The sequence below is a fragment of the Tamandua tetradactyla genome, chromosome 15, assembly GCF_023851605.1.
Source record: "Tamandua tetradactyla isolate mTamTet1 chromosome 15, mTamTet1.pri, whole genome shotgun sequence".
Taxonomy (NCBI): domain Eukaryota; kingdom Metazoa; phylum Chordata; class Mammalia; order Pilosa; family Myrmecophagidae; genus Tamandua; species Tamandua tetradactyla.
This window is the reverse complement of record NC_135341.1, coordinates 68176537-68191925: the sequence shown is the minus strand read 5'-3', so window position 1 is coordinate 68191925 and position 15389 is coordinate 68176537. Positions and strand designations below refer to the sequence as shown.

The 15389-nt window shown below is 36.8% G+C and overlaps 1 protein-coding gene across 2 annotated transcripts in view; it reads left to right on the top strand.

Moving 5' to 3' along the window:
• KAT2B (lysine acetyltransferase 2B) overlaps positions 1-15389 on the top strand; it is an 85301-nt gene that overhangs the window by 20509 nt on the left and 49403 nt on the right. For both annotated transcript variants that reach the window (XM_077130031.1, XM_077130032.1), the window contains exon 2: positions 8830-8956. In XM_077130031.1, coding sequence (XP_076986146.1) covers positions 8830-8956 — 127 coding nt within the window. The remainder of the gene's footprint in view (positions 1-8829; positions 8957-15389) is intronic.

The following is a 15389-nucleotide window of genomic DNA, read 5'->3' as shown; positions in this document are numbered from 1 at the left end:
GAGTATACTGTCAGAGAGAATAAGGTCTTGTTCATTATTGGTATGAATATAAAATGGTGCAGCTGCCATGTAAAACAATATGCAGCTCCTCAGAAAGTTAAGTGTAGAATTACCATGTGATCCTGAAATCCCACATTTAGGTAGATGCCCAAAAGAACTAGGACTTGAACAGATATTTGCACACCCATGTTTATAGCAGCATTATTCACAATTCCCAAAAGATAGTATCAACCCAGGTATACATCAACAGATGAATGAATAAACAAAATGTGGTATATACATATGGTGGAATATTATTCAGCCATAAAAAGGAATGAAGTTCTGATACATGTAACAACATGAATCAGTCTTGAAGACATCATGCTGAGTGAAATAAGCCAGATCCCAAAGGCAGTGTATGATCTCATTGATATGAAATAATTAGAAAAAACAAATCCATGGAGTCAGAATCAGAATACTAGTTACTAGGGGGTCAGGTAGGAGTAGGGAATGGGAAATTAATGCTTAATTGTTATAGGATTTTCATTTAAGTTGATGGAAAATTTTGGTAATAACCATGATGGCAGCACATCATGCTGTATGTGATTAACAACCATATTTGGAAAAATATATATATGGGATTATATTATACATTGTTCTGCAGTTTGCCTTTTTACCATTCACTAGGACTGGAATGGTTCCATGTTCTGCAAATAATCGTATTCTTGAGAAACTTGTTGCCTCAGTTTGTCAGGCTTCTGTGACAAATACCACACAATGGGTTGGATTTAACAAGAGGAATGAGATGTCTTTCCATTTGGGGAGCTAGAAATCCAGCATCAGGATATTGGTTAGATTTGCTTTCTCTAGGCATCTGTCGTGTTTGGCAACCCTCTGGCACCTGGTGATCTCTCTCCTTGTGTCTGCTTCTCTCATTTTCCAGGGACTTCTGTTTTCTAGTGACTTCTGCTTTCTTCGGATTTCTGGGTTCAGCTTCCTTTGCTTATAAGGATTTCAGCCATATGGATAAAGGTCCACCTTGATTCAATTTGGCCTCATTTATTTTTGAAGATCTTATTTACAGATGATTCCACATCTTAACTAATGACAACATATTCAAAGGTCCTTTTTACAAATGGGTTCACAACTACAGGAATGTGGATTACGTCATGATTTGTGGAGAACGTGATTCAATCCCTGTAGTATGACTCTACATAGTTTATTACATGATTTGTGGAGAACGTGATTTTATTATGTGATTCTTACATGATCTGTGGAGAACATGATTCATACCCTGTAGTATGAATCTACATAGTTTATTACATTTTTCCCTTATTGAGTAACTTTTATATGACATGTTTTTTTCTCTTGTCTAATAAGCAGCAGTATGCAGATAGCATTTGAGAACGTGAATATTTCTGTAGAAGAGATTAGTAGTGGAATTGCTGGGCTAAAGGGTAGTAATTTTAATTTTTATTTCTCTATTACTAGTTACTTTGACCATTTTGTATAGTTTATTGGCCATTAACATTCATTTGTCTTTGAATTTCCTGACTCCTGACATTTTTTTTCTATCTTGCTGTGTCTTTTTCTTACTGTTTTATAAGACATCTGTATATATTCTGGTTATTCCTATTTTGATACACAGGATGCAAGTATTTCCCTGTCAACTGAATTGATTTGAAAAATATAGATTAATTTGAAAAGGATTGATGTCTTCACAATATTGAGTCTTCCCATCGATAGCAGTGCATATTTCTTCATTTATTCAGTCTACAGTAGAAAGTTACCGCTTTCTGTATATAGTTCTTGATAGATTTATTCCTAAGTAGTTATGGCTCTTGTTTGGATCTTTTTCCTATTAAATTTTCTAAGTGTTTTTGTTGATGTCGACAAAAGCTACTAAATTTTATGTGCACCTTTTATATCTGGCCAACTTATTCCTTTCTTTATTAGTTTTGACAATCTGTAAGAATTGCCTACCAATTAGTATATTTTTTGAATACTTCTAGTACAGTGTTGAACTGAAGACATTGGGTGTGTACTTGTTTTCCTAATTGTAATCAGAATGAATTTATTTCTGTATTTGGTACAATATTTAAGTTAAGATAAATTCTTTCATACCAAACTTGCTGTTTTTTTCAGTCAGAAATATTAAATCAGATGTTAAATTTTATGAAAAGCTTTTTTTTGCATCTATTGTAATTTTTTAATACTTTAATGTGTTAGTATAGTTCATTTGTTTTTATGTTGATCTGTCTTTGCATTCTTATAATAAACTTGGCTTAATAATTATGGAGCAATCAAAATACATGATTTGAATTGAGTACTATTGTATTTGATTTACTAGTATTTTACTTGAATTTTTGCGTTTGGTTTTGTAAGTGAGTAGGGCTAGTAATTTTTTTGATTTTTTGCTCTTTATTTTCTGTGTTAGTGTCAAACTTATACTGGATTTGTGGAATGACATGCAAACTTTTAATCATTTTTCTATGCTCTAGAGCAATTTATAAAACAAAGAAATGCTCTAGTGTGTGTTTATATGATGGCCACTAGCCACATGTAGTTATTGAGCACTATAGATTGTAGCTAGCACGAATTAAAATGTATTATGTATAAATGTAACAAATACACCAGATTTCAAAGATTTAACATAAACAAGTAGAGTATCCTATTAATGTTGATTACATGTTGTAATGATAGTATATTGGGTTATTATTAAAGACATATATACTAAAATTAATTTCACCTGTTTCTTTTTACTTTTTATAACACAACTACTAGAAAATTTAAAATTTTATATGTGGTTCACATTGTATTTCTCTTGAACTGTGCTCATCTAGTCCCTGAAAGTTAAAAAGAACTTCCCTATGAAACCTTTTTTAGGAGTAAATCTCTGACTACTTTTACATTTTTTTCTAGGGTTATTATAAAACTCTATCCCTTCTTAAATCAATTTTGGTAATTTATATTTTCCTAGGAAATCACCTCTTCATCTAGTTTTATAAATTTATTTGTATAAAGCTCTACAGAGCACTTATTTATGATTATAAAATAAATCTGTAGTTATTACTTTCTCATCCTTATTTTCCTTTTTGCCTGTGATTTTAACCCCCTTTATTAGACTTGTCAGAAGTTTGTTTATTTTAATGGTCTTTTCATAGAACCAACCATCAATACCTATACTGATTAGGTTAATAATTTTGTCTGTTATCTTTTTCATTAACTTTTTTTTTTTTTTTTCATGGTCAGGCACCGGGAAATGAACCTGGGTCTCTGGCATGGCAGGTGAGAATTCTGCCACTGAGCCACCGTGGCCTGCCCTCATTAACTTTTTAAAAACAATTCATTTTGTCTGTTTTCATTGAGTTAACTTTTAAAAACTTATAAATGTGGTAACATAAATTGCAAACCACTTTCAGGTATATAGTTCAGTGGCGTTGATAACATTCACAATTTGTGCTACCATCTTCACCATCCATTCCCAAAACTTTTCCATCCGCTTCTCTAGATTGTTGAGTTGAATGATTAGTTCATTTAATTTTAACCTTTCTGTTTTTCCATATATGCGTTTAAGGGTATTTCCTTTCCGTCAAGTGATTCCTTGGTCATAACCCCAAGATTTTGATATACAGTGTTAATCCTGGGTAATTACCTGTATCTTATATCTAACCTGGCTCTCTCTTCACTATTGTTTGGTTATAAACATCTCTACCAGGATCACCCAATGGGCCGTTTGAGTAACGTCACCTATAGTGGGAATGGAACAGACTTATGCTGTGAAGAGCAGAGTCTTTAATCTGTAAGCCGTCCAAGAACAGCTGTGGCATATTTCATAGTGAGACTGGGGTCAAGGGTATCCTCAGGCTACTTTTACTGGCTGCGTACTTGTTTTAAAGTATTAACTCCCGCAGTTCATAATCATTTAGGAAGCTGCCTGTCTTCTGCTCATAATTTTGCTAACAGGCCCCTCCTAGCACCATCATCATCATCATAATTACTTCCATGTATTCATCATCTACACACATTAATTTTTTAATGCCCCTCCCCCCCAAGAGCTTTGTAGGAGAGGTATTTTTATTCCCATTTTCTAGATTGGGAAACTGAAGCATAGTTGGGTTCAGTGCCTACCCCTTGCTCAAGTTTAAAACCACTGTTATCTAATTGCAAGGCCTACTGTCTTGACCACTTGCAGTAATACTCTCACCTATGGCCTGTCCGCTATCTCTGATCTATGAAACTGTAAGATGAAGCATTTTGCTAATTGTTTTAATTTGTTAAAGCTGCCGGAATGTAGTAAACCAGAGATGGAATGGCTTTTAAAAAGGGAATTTAGTAAGTTGCAAGTTTACAGTTCTAAGGCCACGTAAATGTTAAATTAAGGCCCCAGAGAAAAATACCTTAACTTGAAAGAAAGGGCCGATGACTTTAGACTTTCTCTCAACTGAAAGAGCCCATGGGGATGTTCTGCTGGCTTTCTCTCCTGACTTCTTGTTTCATGAAGCTGCCCCAGGGGTGTTTTCCTTCTTCATCTCTGAAAGTCTCTGGCTGTGGGCTCTGTTGGCTCTGAAGCTTTTTCCAAAATGGTTCCCTCATGAAAGGCTCCAGTGAGCAACCCCCTCTTGAATGGGTGGGAATTCGTCTTCATGGAAACCATCTAATCAAAAGTTACCACCCAAAGTGGGTGGGTCACATCTCCATGGAAATAGTCAAAAAGCTCCCACCCAGCAATATTGCATGAGGATTAAGGAACCTGGCTTTTCTGGGGCCCATGACAGTATCAAACTGGCACACTAACCATGTCCTTACCTCCATTTTTTCTTCTGCTGCTGCTGTGGGTTGGTTGGATCTGAGCACTTGCATGAATGCTTACAAAGGATTCCTTCCCCAGGAGACTCTTGGTGGTCTCCCTTGTGACAGAGGAGACCTACAAACTTCTTGTCTTCTTAGCCTCTAGTCCCTATTTTCTATCTCAGACCTCTTTGCTCCTCAAGAGTCCAAGGAAGGCAGTGCTTCCTGAACAATTTAGTTCTTAGGCTATGCTGCATGAAGACCCCAGTCTCTTTCCACAAGGTTGTCTGGGAAAATTTCCAGGAATCAATTTGCTAAGCAGAATTTTGGGAGGAACAGGTTTACATCACATATTTGGTTCAATCCCCAAATCTTATCTATTCTAGGCCAGTTGTTCTCAATCTTTTGATTTAAACAATCTTTTGATTTAAATTTAGCTTTAATTTTTAAGATAAATTTAGCTTTAATTTTTAAGATTAATATGACAAAGGAAGCAAGAGTAATTTTATTTATATTTGTTTATAGTGATAATTTAAAAAATTTGGACTGTATATGCTCTTCTCTCCTCCTCCCAAAAACCCTACAAAATTGTGACAGAGAGGTGTAACCCCCTATTTTCCCCCTCTTCTACCACCCAGCTTTAAGTGGGAATTGCTGCTTTCCTGTTGCGTAAAATGTTATAGGAGAAGCAGGCTCCTACATATTTAATTGTGTATGAGGTCGTGATCAGAGGTGTGCCCAGAAGCATGTTCACCTATCTCCCTTCTATCCCATTCTCATCTCAGTTAAAGGAGCCCTCCTCTGAACTGTTTTTAATGGCTCTTTTACTATTTCCCTTCCTTTTAGATCATAGATGCTCAACCTTGGCTATACCTTAGAATTAACCATTAAAAAAAAAAAATAACTGATGCCTGGAACCTGTCCCCAGAGATTGTGGTTTAATTGTTCAGGGAATGGGGTAGGGGTGAGGGATGGGGTGGGACATGGGCTTCAGGCTTTTGGAAGCTCCCCAGTCATTCCAGCATGCCTCCAAAGTAGAGAACCACTGGGAGTAGAATTTTATATCTGCGGAGATTTCTTGTGTCCTCAGTATATGAGGGCCACTAACTAAATCTCTGTTGGTGATTGAAGAATAAATAATTAGATGGTATAATAAAAAAATAGGGAATGTTCATGTTCTTTCTACCTTTCTCCCTCTCTTTCCTAAGCATTCTTCCCACCCACGTTTCAAATGCAGAGAAAGCATTGTAGCTACCCTTCCCATTAGCCTTGTCTTCTGAGATAATCCAATCCAAACACTGTTGTGTGAAAAGAAACGGTATGGTCTTGAGGGCTTAGGTACAGTGAGATTCCTTTCCTGTGAACTCATACCTTTGAAAACAAAAAACAAAATAAAGAAAAGAAAATGCTGCTTTAAAAGTTAGTAGCGAGTGATGCGATGGTGGCTCAGCAGGCAGAGCTCTCGCCTGCCATGCCGGAGACCCGGGTTCCTTTCCTGGTTCCTGCCCATGCAGAAGAAAAACAGTTAATGGCTCTTCCTTAGAGATAGAATATGTGGACCAGCAATTGCTGTTGGATTGTCTCAGGGCAAGTTGGCTCTTCAAGCTTCCTATAATGAAGATCATGCTTAACTAGGTCACCATCTCTCTGAGAATCTGGAATTACAAGTGCTGGCTATGGTTGATTTTATTCTCTTTCATACACAGTTTCTGCCAATTTTCCCACTGCCCAGAACAGAGACTTCAGACTGTGATTGCTAATATGCCCAGATGCAAAAATCCATCAGATTTGTGAAAAGCTAAAGCAATTATCTAGGTGAATAAGGAAAGGCTCCCAAATGACTTGATTCGTTGGAACTTTGAAGGAATCTGACCCATAATACTAAACGTAAATCTTAGTTCTTAATAACTAATAAAACCCTTAACTAGACAATTCAAGAATTGCCTTTATAATAGTTCAAGAAGAATCCTGTTCTCTTGGTGAGACTTGGTTAAGTTATTTGCTCCATAAAAAGTTCTTGAAAAAATATCACTACTTCTGGTGCTCCTTACCATCCAGGTGTCAAAGAGATTTATAAGTTCTGGGTTTTATTAAAAATTATTGTGCTTTCCTGTGCAATAGAATGCATAGTTGATCCTGGACTGAAAGTTATAAGAAAAAAGGAAATAAGATATTTGCTCATGTAAATTAGTCACTCAAAGGATAATGGGCCATTTTTTTTTTTTTTTTTTAGCTGCAGTGATTGCTGATTGTAGGGGATGCTTTCTTGGGTGTGAGTTCTCTTGAGAATTTCCCTCAAGAACATGGCCTCTTAGACTTCCCTAAAGAGGTGAATGACTCATTGCAGAAAATGTCAAGGCCAAATTCAACTTGGTAACGGAGCAATAGGGATTTCAGCTGGGCCCTGCCTTAAATGAGGTCGCTTGAGCTATGCTCATTGTGGGTGGCAGCTTTCAGGGGTTGCTAATGAATGGCCATGTCTTGGCCCTATCTGCTGCATTCCCATTGCACGCTGAAAAGAACTCGTCTTCAAAAACATTTTTCTTCTTGTATTCTCACCTTTCTTACCTTGCCAATTACTTACTCTTTATTTTCTTACTCTCCCATAAGTACATCCACTTCAGAGACTATCCCCGTCTTAAAGGGCTTTTTGTTTGAGGTCAGGGATATCAACCCCACACTGGGATTTTCTACAAATCAGATATCTACTGACTTCAGCCAGCTGTTGCACAGGGGGCAAAAGCAGGGGGACAAGACCTCTGAGAGGACACAAAGTCTAAGATAAAGCTCAGACACAAAAATCTGTGCATGTTGCTTTATAGACCAGTGCTGTCCAATAGAAGTATATTGTGAGCCACCTGTGTAATTTTAAATGTTCAGATAGCCATATGAAGAAAAGCAAAATAAAACAGGTGAAATTGATTTGAATGTCTTTCGTTAACCCCGTGGATCCAAAATATTATTGTTTCAACATGTAATCAATATAAAAATTATTAACGAAATATTTTACTCTTTTTTTTTGTTGTTGCCCTTGTCTTTTAGATCTGGTGTGTATTTTACATTTATAATTCATTTCCATTCAGACCAGCCACATCCTAGGTGCTTGATAGCCACACGTGACTGGTGTTATCACATTGGGCAGTGTCCATAGAAGAAAGAACCTCTGGGGCCTTGACTCAGAATGAATCAGCCTGTATTACTGATCAGCTATTGCAGATTTGAAAAAAATAAGTACCTGGCAAGAGTGATGGCTTGTAAAAAATAGTAGAGATAGGGCAGAAGAAGTGGAGTTGGCCAGGGTTTTTGGAATGCATGCACATTAGCCCTCCCTACCTTTCACCTTCTGCAAGCGCTGTTGGGTAGACTGGCAGAATAATTGATTTCTTTCTGTCCTGTACTTCATAACCCGAGTCATCACAATAAGACTTCTCTAAGAGAAACATGAAGAGTATGTGGAAAAAGTCAGGGAAGATTTCCACCGAGCGTTGCTAAAATAATATAATATTCCAATCCATGAAACCTGGAAGATACATGTATGTGAGAGATCCCAGACTGCATGATGAGACCCTTTCAATGTGGCTTCCTGCTAGGCATATCCTCATGTACTGAGTGTACTGACTCCTTCAGTTCAGAGGGGTTCCCTTCTTGGGCATGGAGCAGGATTGCAATTGAAAACTGCAAGGCTCACGCTTGGTCCTAACCCCAGCAGTGTTTGTGGGTCCTCAGGAATCCGGTTTTTTGTTTTGGGAAGCTTTTTGGATGGTTTCTCTTGGATCTGAGCAGTGCATGGACACCATCTTGGGGCAATGGTGCAAAGGAGGTGGGTCAGTTTTCTGAGCTGGAGCATGCAGATTCAAGCCAGGGGAAAAACAAAAACAAATACGTGGAAATCAAACAGCCTCCTTGCCTTTTCTCTGTTCTTGTTTCTTGTGCATTTATAAAAAATAACAAAGTCAGCTGGGGAGTTAGCTATCACATAACTAGTGCATATTGTTCTCATGACAAACAACCCGTCCATGGCTGCCTTACATGATTTTGTCTGTCTTTATTCTTTTTCAGGCCGAGGAGTCTTGTAAATGTAATGGCTGGAAAAACCCCAATCCCTCTCCCACTCCCCCCAGGGCTGACCTGCAGCAAATAATTGTCAGTCTAACGGAATCATGTCGGAGCTGTAGCCATGCCCTAGGTGAGTTTCTAAACCTTCCAGAAAATTCTAATTGAATTTTCATTAAGCCCTAGTTTAATGAATTCTGTGGGTTAACCAAACTTGAATGCTGTTTACGTCTGCATGAGGGAAAAACAAAAGTCTCTCTAGTCTCTTGAGTTTGTTGTAGAGGGCTTCATGTGAGATACAAACCCTGCGCTGTTTACATTGATTCTTTATTCATCTCTTTCCCCTTTCCCCAAGAGCTGGGATGGATGCAGGGATTGCCAAATAAACTTGAGAATTGCCAAACAAGATGAAACGTGGCAGTGGAGCTAGTTAGTGTGTAAACATGCCCGGATTTATTCTGGTGAAGATCCTGAGGGTCTTTGACCTCAGGGTTGAAACCTCAAGCGACTAGTTCTTTGTTCAATTATTATTATACCATTTCCTGAACTTTCTGGGGGTGCTTTATTTTATCTTCAGAGTCCTTAGTTTCCTGTATATGGTAGCTCTGTCTTCATTAGGGTTGGTGAATGTTTAGTTTTGTTTTCCCTTTCAACTTTATCTGTCCCTGTGAAATAAACATTGTCAGTATAGCCCGATTGGGCTCTGTGCTAATATGTTGTTCACTGTGCTAATAATAGTTTTAGGATAAAATATGTATTTTTGAAATCATGAGTAAATAAAAGTTAATGGGGAAATAGCGTTCACAGATACTAAATTTTCAGTTCGCTGAGACTTTTGTAATTTTATTCTTTTCTGCTTTCTATTATCTACCCTCTCAATGAGTGTCTCTAAATTTGGTTTACTATCCAGGATTGCAAGGATGTAGCATTGGACGTTACAGAATCACTAAGGTACTCTGCTATTTGTACCTGAGCATTTATATGACTTCTTTTGCCATCATCTTTCCTTGAGTTTGCTTCTGACATCAAATGATGCTGGGTCAGCCTCCAAATTTAGCATGGTGATAGATGAAGTCTCAAGTTTTATTCTTACTCAGCTGGAGAGTATTGCAAAAAAAGTAGACAGTGTAATCTTCTCAGGAAGTTACTGCACTGAAATAACCTTTGAAAAAAAGAAATAGAAAACATTTCAGGAGTGATCTCCTGAAAAAGGAATAAATCCACTAACTGCATCGTGTTGACTTAACTCATGACTGAAATAATGTAAGCTCTTCTTTTTGAAGTCACCAGTGTTACAGGAGAGATTCCAAAAGTTGCAGGATAGTCTTAGCTTATTACTTACCTTTTTCACAACTGATCTTTAGCGAATGCCCTGTGGAATTGCCCTAGGAAATATGATGCAATAAAAGCTGGGCTCAAGAACTCCTTTAAACACTGAGTTTGGAACTATATTTGGTATTGATTGGGAAATCCTATTATCTTCCATCAATTAACATTTAAACACAGGATCTTCTTTCTTAGCTGAGCAGATTTTCTTCTTTCTGAGCATGTAAACACACTCAAATGCCTGTAGGCAGAAATAGTATTTCACAAAGAGCAGCCAGCTTTGTTCCCTTTTATATTTCTTAACAAGCTCTGAAAACTATGCCCTAACTTGGCATTACATAATCCAAAATGAAAAAATATTTATATCCTTTGACCTGGCAAATCCATGCCAGAAATTTACCCAACACATAGATTAAGATGGGTTCTCAAATTAAATTAAAAGATTAGTTATTATACCCTTTTTAAATGATGTTAATCACCTGGAAACAACCTAAACATCCCAAAGTAGGAGATAATTTGTTGAATTATGATTCATACAAAATTCAATATGGCCATTAAAAAAGAGATATATTTTTGAGCATGGAAAGATGATCTTAGCATATTATTAATGAAGAAAAGCAGTTTACAGAGCATTTTGATTGGAGGCTCTGTAATTTCGGGCTAAGATTAAAGACTCAGGGATCCCCAAGCCTGAATACAAATTCTGGCTCTCTGATTTGGGGCACGTAACTTCATCTGTTTGAATCTCAGTTTTCTCAGCTTTGAAATGGAGCGATAATTTTTATCTACACCAGAAGATTGTTGTGAGAACTAAGTGAGCTAATGCATGTAAAAATCTTAAGATAGTACCTGGCACATAAATGCTCAGTATATAATTTGTTGTTGTTGATAGTAATAATTTTACAAAATCAGTGTTCTTTGTGTTGAAACAACAGATATGAATTCTGTGTAGTTTAAGAAAATGGTGTTTATGAAAAGGGAACTGGAGCTCCCAGGAGCTGTAAACAAAAGGAAAACCAGGTTTCAACCCGGTCTGGGGCTACAGGAATTTATGGACCTTCTGTCCAGGATATTGTCCCTGGACAACTCAGCTCCAGATGCCTCTGTGCCTGTGAGTATTGGTTCAGAATTTAAACTCCCAGAGGAGGGAATCTATTTGGCTTAGTGCCTATCGTGTGCCCAACCCTGAATTTTGCCTTTGGTAAACTATGGGGACATCATTCCCCATATGCTAGGGTGCAGATTCCATGGGAACCACTTGGATCCATCCTGAGTAACATTTTGTTAGTTTGGATAATATGACATGTATGTTAATCTATGGGAACGGGAAAAATCCTGGAAAAATGTATTTTAAGTTGTTGACAGTGGTTTTCTCAGGGTATTGGGGTTATAGGTGTTTCAGAATATTTTTTCTCCTCTTCCATCCTTTTTTGATCTTTTTCCTCTATGCCTCTCCATTCTGCTTTCTGAAAATTGAGATTTCCAACTGCTCTTGGGATTATTGGCAGTATGCCATAGTTTTATGATTGGTTTTAGTGTTAATAATAGTATATTAGTGGTATAGTGTTTAGCTATATAAAATCTTTTCCTGCATATTATTCCTCCTCTACTTTTGCTTATTTAAAACAAAAACAAAGCAAAAACTTTTTATTATAGACAATTTCAAACATGTAAAGGTGAAAAGAATAGTTAAATAAACCAGTTTATGCATCACCCAGCTTTAACAGTTATTAACAATTGTCAATTTTGCTGTATCTATCCTTCCTTTTTTTTTTTTTTTTTTTTGCCATAATATTTTGAGCAAATTCCGGGTATCTTTTCATGCACGTTGCTTTCTAATTGTTACCAACAAAGTAGAAGTTGGGATCTAGGGAATTCTAGTCAGGAATCATGCTCACCTGAATTCTCGAATATATTTCAATTTGTGCACTATTGTTTTGTTTTCACAGAGTGGCTCTTAATGTAGTCACCAGTAATCGCACATGTGTCTGTACGTAATGTCCCTGGACTTGTCAAAACAGAACATTCCCCAAGGCTCGTAGGTTGAAACGGGATCTACTCTGTGAATTAGCTGTTGGATGTCTTTGGCTCCCGCTATCCCTGTTTGACAGTGAGCTCTGGTTTCGTGTAGTCACTGGACAGTTATGGTCAATCCAGGCATCCTTGGCCTTGTTTGACACTCTTCTTTATCTTGTGAGCATAAAACACAACACCGAGTCTGTCTGATCAAATTAAAAGAAACATTCAGATGACAATTAGGAAATAAGAGTCCTAGGCCTAACTCAGCAGTTTACCAGATTTCTTAACCTCTTTTCAATTCAGTGTCTTCATCTACTGAATGAAATGTCTGGCTTAGTCTTGCCGTTGTCCCGGGCTATGGCCGCTAGCCCCATGTGACTAACGAGCACTTAAAATGCAGCTAATCCGATTGGCGTTACACTGTAAATGGAAAATACGTGCAAGATCTTGAAGATTTAGTATGGGAAAAAGGAATGTGTACTTTCTCAATATTTTCTATATTGATTGCATGTTAAGTGATACTATTTTGGATATATTGGGTTAAATAAAATTATAAAATTTTTACCTGTTTCATTTGCCCTTTTTTAACTAGAAATTTTAAAACGACATGTTTGACTTGTGTTGTATTTCTAGTGGGCAGTGCTTGCCTAGAACATTTTAGTCCATTCTTTGAGAGTATTTGATTTATAATATTTGGGACTGGAATAATGAAATTCCATTTATAAAAAATTTGACGAAGGCTTCTTGCATAAGCATTTTAATTGGCCCAAACATTTCTCCTTATTTTAGTATTAATAAAAATTCCTTGTTTGCGACTGCTTGTTTAAGTAGCATCCTGCTTCTGTGACCAGGAAAGGACCAGTGTGATCAAAACACAGCTGGAATTTTTGTGGCTGTATTGGACTCCATTGTTCTGAACTGTGCCAGAACATACTGATTGTTAAATTTGGCTATAGATAATTTTTTGCAGTTTTATGAAGAAGGTTTTTTTATTATTCTTCAATATCGTTGTTTTTCAGTATGCCATCAGCTTTTTCTGGTAGGTGAATAGATATAGATAGGTTAATCTCAGAATATAGATCTTAGAATCTTTCTCTCCATTACAGCAGTGGAAATTGGCAATTCTTTGTTTCTGTGGTTACCTCTGCTTGCCTTTTTTGTTTACGGTAGAAGCTTTCCAAGAAAAGTGAAGAGCTAGTATTAACAGTTTCACTAGAGCTTATTTCTCGAGTGGTCTAAAGAAAGATACCAGTGTTTTTCTCATGGACTGTTTCAAACCTCTAAGTAATTTAGGCAGATCCTTCAAACCAGTGTCTTTTCTTGGGCTGGCCACATTTGCATAGACCTCTACCTCTGACCTTCCCCTCAGTTCCCGTTTACACATGTACTTTGCAGATGCAAAGTGACATAAATATGGGGGTCTACCCACACAGCCACCTCCATCAAGTCAGCATATTCCTCTTAGCCCAGTGCCCATTCTTGGCTAATGCAGACTTTTAGACACAGTTTTCAGAGTCTACAGGAACTGTGAGTCTGGTACAGTAGCAATCAAGGAGATAAAACTGGTAAATTCTTTCCTGCTCACCAACGTTAGTTACTTCTTCTTACCGTTCTCTGGTCATGAAGTCCTGTTGATTCTACCCCCATGTATCTCCCCATAGTAAGGGTTGGAATTCAGGCTTTTTCTTTCTTTCCTTGGCCTGCAGCAGTATCTGGAGTCCCTGTCTCCATTCAGGCACACCATCTTCCCAAGAAAGTAGTGATGGTACAGGATCACATTTGCCTGCGTGACCTTTGAGTTCCTGTTATCCTCAGAATGGAGTTTGATCTTTAATGAAGCATGTAGAATCTTTCAGTCCTCTACCTTCTAGTCCTTTTCCCAACCACCTGCATTGCATTTTGGCTACCATGTTCATTGTAAATTCTTTAAACTTTCTCTTACCTCTGTCTTAAATCTGGAGGCTCACATCATTTACAATACATTTCCTTTATTTTCTGCCAGGGGAAAGCTACCTATTGTCTACAGCTCTTGAACTTTGCCTAGTAATAAAAGCCTTCTTGGCGCTCTATTTGTGATGTTCCTCCTTCTTCTTTTTTTGTTTTTAGGACTAAAAATCTTTAATTTGTCCCAAAACCAAAGTAGTCCACCGAATAAAGTCAGCGTATTCCTCTTGGAAGACTACTGCCCATTTATGATGATAAAAGTTGAAATAAACTCTCTAAACCCATTTTGTAAAAATTCTGTCACAGCATTCCTAGATCTAGTTCATGTTGTTCTACTGAGTGAAACAAGACTTAAGGTCCAGGTGAGGGGGAGAGACACAAAATTCAACAGGAAATTTTATTTTTTGCAGGAGATGACAATTTCATTGAAAGAAGATAAATGACTAGCCCCTTAGCAGCTGTGTACTTTATTGACTTCAATGGAAAGTCCGAATATCTCAATTTGTAACTTCTGGAACATTATCCAGATACTTAAAATGTACTTAATGATATTTAAGTTTTATCTAAAAGGAAATCATACTCTGGAAACAGGTCTGCTTTAAATATAGTTTGATAGTCGTGGGGGTACTTATTGAATGAAGATTTCTTTAGCAAATACTAGTTTCTTAAATTAAAAAAACCAAAAAGACAACATTTCTAAAATCTTAGTTTACAATACATTGTAAACTGCAGACAACTGATACATGTATCACAGACCAGCACAGATTAAAAAGTTTTCCAGATGTGATATTCCTTCTTGTGTAACTATAATTATGTATATTCTTGTTGGTCTTCTGTATTGTTACTAATATGTTTAGTTCCTTTGGCACTACTGGATTTCTGGATTGATAAATATTCATTGAATTCAGGAATGCTAAAAAAAATAAAATGACTGATTGCATTTATTTTCAGAGAAACTTATATCGTTTATAATCTGTTTCTGTACTCTACTTATGGTTAGTAAAAAATGACTGATTGCATTTATTTTCAGAGGAGTCTATATAGTTCATAATCTATTTCTGCACTCTCTGCTTATGCCTAATGAGCACTTGAAATGTGGCTAGTCTGAGTTGAAATATGCTGTAAGGTAAAATGCTCACCAGTTTTGAAGACATAGTGGAAAAAAAAGAACATAAAATAATAATTTTTTATATTGGTTATATGTTGAAATGATAATACTTTTGTATATTAGGTTAAATAAAATATACTATTAAAAATAGTTTCACCCATTCCTTTTT